Here is a 5,676-nt window from a genome sequence, read left to right as displayed (position 1 = left end):
TTTTAAATCGGTGTTTACAAGGGAGAACATGCAACCTGGAGAGATCGAATGGGAAGCGAAAGTCCCCCCTATGAAAGAAATAGAAGTAACAAAGAATGAAATAATGAAACACTTGAGTAATCTTGATGTCAGAAAATTGCATGGATCAGATGAAATAGCAAACTGGATTTTGAGAGAATGTAGAATTGAACTGGCAGACAAAATACATAGCATAATAAATAGTTCCTTGAAAGTAGGAAGAGCTTCAGAAGATTGGAAAAGAGCAAATATAGTACCTGTATATAAAGGAGGAAATAAAGAAGACCCTACCAACTATAGACCAGTCTCTCTAACAAGTACAATAGCAAAAATTTGTGAAAGAAGTATCAAAAGTAGATGGGTAAAGTATTTAGAAAAAGAAAAGAAAAAACGTACTAAATCCAAGGCAATTTGGATTCAGACAAGGACGATCATGCGTCACCAATTTAATACGTTTCTATTCAAGACTAAATGGCAACCTTCAGCCATCCATCCACCCAACAGCCACATGAGACACAGCTGGTCAGTGTGTGACTGTCCTTCAGTGGATTTTTTCTTCAGGATTGTCACCGAGTTTCTTCATTTTTCCTCATGGTGTTCAATGACTTTTGGGGTGTGCCCCGCTGCCCTTTGCATGATGCCTGGAAACCACCTAGCGCATGATACCGTTGTGAAAGTGACCGAACTACACAAAGTGGGAAAGAATAATCGAGAAATAGCCAAGGCAACAAGTGTGACTGAATGTACTGTGTCCCGGGCGTGCGGGTGGGGTGAGGGGGTTGATACCGTGCCCCTCCACAAACATGCCGGGGGCAAGGCCCTGAAGATTTGTCCGAAGGCGTTAAGGCTTGTAAAATATCAGCTGGACCTTAACCCTTCTATAACTGCAAAGGAATTGAAGGAAAAGAACCCTAAGCTTCTCAGTGACGTCTCCATCAAGACGATTCAGAAAAATATTCAGAAGCGGTTAAATTACTCGAAAGTGAAAGCATGTGTGAAGCCCCTCGTCATTGCGAAACAAAGGTGCCGCCGTGTCAAATTTGCCAAGGATCATAATGACTGGGACCTTGTTCTGTGGCGTAAGTTCCTTTGGACCGACGAAGTGACCTTTTGTATAAGTGAGAGTAAGGGAATGAAAGTGTGGAAGTCTCCTATTGCGTCAGCGTGTGACCCACGCTTGATAGCGACGAGCGTTAAGCACCTGCCCTATCCTATGGTGTGGGGCGCCCTTGGCTATGGTGGTTTGGGGAACCTTGTAATACTCCCTAAGAGCCAGACTGTCAACTCAGAGTGCTATATTAACCTTCTGCAGGAGAATTTAGGGGTGTGAGGTCAGTAAATTTAGGGGTGTGGCTCAGTAAATGGCCTGTTCCCCAAGTAGAAAACTTATGGGGATATCATGAAGGCAAGCCTTCGCCAGGAGGACACATCTACAATTCCCAAGCTGGAGATAACCATCCGGGAGGTGTGGGAGGGAATTCCCGCTTCCCACCGTCAGAATTTGGCCGAATCTGTCCCCAAGAGACTCCAGCAGGTCATTAAGGCCAAGGGCTTCCCAATAGGGAAGTAGTATTGATGGTATATAAGTATTTCATAATTTTTTGTTGTTGTTGTAATCTTTAAAATAAATTTATAAAATAAAAGCGCGTGTATTTCCCAAGTATGCAATACGATCCACGCTGGCAGTATATACACACACATACATATATATATATATATATATATGTGTGTGTGTGTGTGTGTGTGTGTGTGTGTATATATTCAAGTTTCTTAACCACATGGGAACCAATCGAATTAGATTCCAATCAATTTCATAGTTTAACTCTTTGGATTTCTGTTATTTCCACTCGGCTAAATAAAATTACCTGGTGGCAGATAGAACATACAAGTCGTGATAAGTATTCAAAGGTACATTTGCTTGGATAAACTATCAACACTTCCGAGGTGTCATTTGCTTTTTCGTCTGTAGAAAGTTAGCCTGATTGACATTCTTATCAATTAGGATACTCTTTCCCTGTTTCTGTGATGGAGGTTTCAATAAAGCAATGCAATACTCTTATTCTCTTTTGCAGGGAACTGGCAGTTTTGAGGAAATGGACCAAGACCACCAGTTCAGCCCATAAATCACACAGTAGAAACGTTTTATGAAGCTGTCTAGAGTGAGCAAATGTAGAATGATGTGTTCAGTGTTTCCTTTGTGACGACTGTGCCTGGTATCTGTTGCTAAGGCAATTCTGTGCTGGTACGATTTTAGTGTTCAGTAATGATCTAATCATAGGCCCGTTGTTTATACTCTGTTATGTATCTTGGGGGTGTCTGGTGAAGTAAACTCAAAAGCTCACCATCCCAGTCCCATGAAGTGGGAAGTGAGAAACCCCTGGTAAGGTAAGCAGCTAATTTTTTTCTATACCAATGTTTGGGTCGCCTCCCTGCCTGGCCAGGGCTGTCAGGAACCAATGGAAAAAGCATGCAGCAGGTCTTAGCTGTTCACACGTTCGACACGGCCCTCTGATGAAGTACTGGATAACAACTATAGCTACGAGTTTCACTGGCTGAAAACCCCACAGCCCTGCAGTAGCTGGCAACAGTCCTAAAGCACTCCCACTGATCTCTAAGCTTGAACTTAGGACTAAGGCTTACGTTAATTTGGGAGCCCTTCCATGTCACTCACTTGCTGTAGTAGGGAGAGGGAAGTGACTGCTGCCGCTCTGGAGACTGAGCATCGGACCTTCGGGACCACAACTCCTTTAACTCCGACTTCCATTTTGCAGGATCACCGAAAATGGGTTCCTGTCACTGGTCCCTGAAGTATTGGATTGGTTGGTTTTATCATGACCACCTCATGAAGGTACCCACTGTCAGTTCCTTTCCCGCAAAAGAATTGACCTACTTCTGGTTCTTCTGAATATAAGTTTGTTTTCACATCTCAGTACCAATGTAAATTTTCTTGACCTTTTATCATATGCACACATTACTTTCGTTGGCAATTTATTCCATTTGTTGGCTGCTTGTTTAGAGAATTTAACGATTTACTCTCTTACCTTCTGTTCATTTATGCCTCATATTCAATTCCTTTTCTGCCATGGGTGTGTCACCCAAAACAAAACGCCTGGTCACAGTCTGAGTTTCAATGGATAAGTGTAACTTGGTACACCGAAAGTGAAGCAAGAGATGTTGTAACTCTTGTGCTCCTGACCATGGAGATGAATCAAATTGCCTGGCTACAAACAGAATTGAAGAAAAAAAGGAAAGAAGAAGAAAGAAAAAAGGAAATTGATAAAAATAGCCTGCAAGCAACCAGAATAAAATGACAAGTAACGCCCAGAGAGGAGAGGACAGATCTGCTGAAGAGGGCATAGCCTTCTTTACATAAAAGTTACATGTCTTGGGTACATAAGGGGGGGGGCTTTTACTTACACATGCATTTGTGCAGTGTAACCACATTACCCACGAATTTTTTCACCAACCTTGTGAGCTCATAACCCATCTTGAAATGACCGGTTTCCACTTTTACACATTTCACATTTTTCAGGTTCCAAACTATGATTTTAATCTGAAAATAGGTCTGCAGTACTGTATACCTAACATTACTCTCCTCAGTTTCTCACAAATGACAAATGTTTTTATGAATACAAAAGACAATGAGTTCTGATGACAGTGTTGACAGAAAATCCTTTGATTAATGATAGTGTAAAAATAGAATCAGTGTTAAATAAAACTGAATGAAATAATGAGATAAACACACACACAGTCAAGTAAAACAAGCAAAGTAAAATAACAAAATGACACTACAGCATGTTGCTTAGACTCGTGTGAATTTTGATACTTTGAACTGTACTGCATTCACTGTCAAGAAATTTATTCCATTCATTGACTCCACAGTTGATATAATTGTTTCTAAACAATTCTTGGTTAAACCTGCATCTTGATGAAAGGCCATTATTTTTCATCAGATTAGTTTTTTGTGTGGAAACTTTTTAAAACTCCTCAAGGCCTGTAATCAATTTTATTTAAAAAGAAAAACAAAATTTCATACAATATGTATCTGATATTTGGTGTCTGTTTTACAACTCACTCCTGTACCCTTTCCAATCTGTCATTTTTCTTTATTCAGAGCTGGGGATTATGTACATTCAAAGTATGGGTAGACTAATCTATATATTTGGTTGATAATAGCTGAACTTTTGAAGTCAAAAGATGATAAAACTCTCAGACCTAGGATCTCATTAGTTTTCTTTAAAGCAAAATATACAATGCTTTGATGATTTGCAGACATTAGTGATAATCATGCGATGATTCTTTTCACTCTTTTTTCAAAATAACCTGTAGATGTATTTAGTATCATTTGATTTTCCATTGATTAAACTTCATTAGCCACTTTTCAGACCACTCCTGTTATTTGTCTAACTCTACTTGAATATCCTGGTGAATTTGGTGGCAATATATTATTACTCTGCACAACTTGGTATTATCACCAAATTTGGATACAGTAAATTGAAGTCCATGCGTAAGGTCATTGATATGACCAGAAGTGGCCCAGGAACAAAACCCTGAGGAATTCCACTCATAACATCTTTCCAAGTAGAGGTTTTACCATTCACAACACATTCCCGATTAAAATTGCTCAACCAATTGATAATCCAACTCAGGAAATTACCTCTTACTCTATGTAATGTACATTTAGTAATATCTTATAGGAGAGTATCAAAAGCCTCTTTTACATCTAGATGTATTAAACATGCATACATACATATATACATACATATATATATATATATATATATATATATATATATATATATATGCAAAGTAGACCACTTGGAAAAAGAAACTAACGAAGCAGAGCGCTTTCGTATATTACATCTTCAGTGCAACAAGTACATAGTGATAGGAATACATAGACATTATATACATAATACAAAGGAACCAGGACAGTTTTTGAATAAGCATACCGACCAATTACCCCCTAGAGAGCGGAAGGTCATGGTCAATTATCTTACGATGGTCGGGCGACATTAGGTCACATTCGCCAAGGAGAGCGGAAGGTCATCGTCAATTATCTTACGATGGTCGACATCAGGTCACAGTCGCCAAAGAGAGCGGAAGGTCATTGTCAATTATCTTACGATGGTCGGGCGACATCAGGTCACATTCGCCAAGGGTCACTGTTTCTACTACTTATATAGGGCGACATTAAGTCAATTTGTTGAATTACATTTTACATGATATTATCTTACTAATTTCTTGACAAATGAAATTATCAAGTTTGTACAAGCCTTTATGTAGGTTGGTATTTTGATTACTAGTGGTATGAATCAAACTGCACTCTATTAAATTTCTTGCTATTATGTTGTTGGTATAATAGATTGCCTGGGCATTACCCCAATCAACTGGATGATTATTTGATTCATATGCTTGAATATACCACTAGAATGATAGCCATCCCTGACATTTTTCTTGTGTTGTTCAATTCTAATGTTTAAGGGTTTGGCAGTTTGACCTATGTAAAATTGATTACACATTTTGCAAGGAATTTTATAAATGCATCCTTTTTTTATTTCAATACTATTGTTGATAAGTTTATGTTTTACTGTACTATCATGTTTAAAAACTACCTTTACGTTAAATCTTTTTAATAATTCTGTGATACTTAACAAA

General features: G+C 38.7%; 1 protein-coding gene across 1 annotated transcript; it reads left to right on the top strand.

The window, feature by feature from the left end:
* The first annotated feature begins 619 nt into the window (after positions 1–619).
* LOC143023003 (uncharacterized) lies at positions 620–1,348 on the top strand. Its single transcript, XM_076181441.1, has one exon. It carries the CDS (start codon positions 620–622, stop codon positions 1,346–1,348), a length of 729 nt encoding a protein of 242 aa, XP_076037556.1.
* The last annotated feature ends 4,328 nt before the right edge of the window (positions 1,349–5,676 follow it).

This window comes from Oratosquilla oratoria, unplaced genomic scaffold (genome assembly GCF_046742065.1).
Source record: "Oratosquilla oratoria isolate Oo_2021 unplaced genomic scaffold, ASM4674206v1 SCAFFOLD268, whole genome shotgun sequence".
NCBI lineage: Eukaryota > Metazoa > Arthropoda > Malacostraca > Stomatopoda > Squillidae > Oratosquilla > Oratosquilla oratoria.
Note: the sequence above shows the minus strand (reverse complement) of the source record. Positions and strands in the feature narration are given on the sequence as shown.

Bases quoted from the DNA above. Each gene is read 5' to 3' on its own strand.
- LOC143023003 (XM_076181441.1), top strand. From the start codon at position 620: ATGACTTTTGGGGTGTGCCCCGCTGCCCTTTGCATGATGCCTGGAAAC.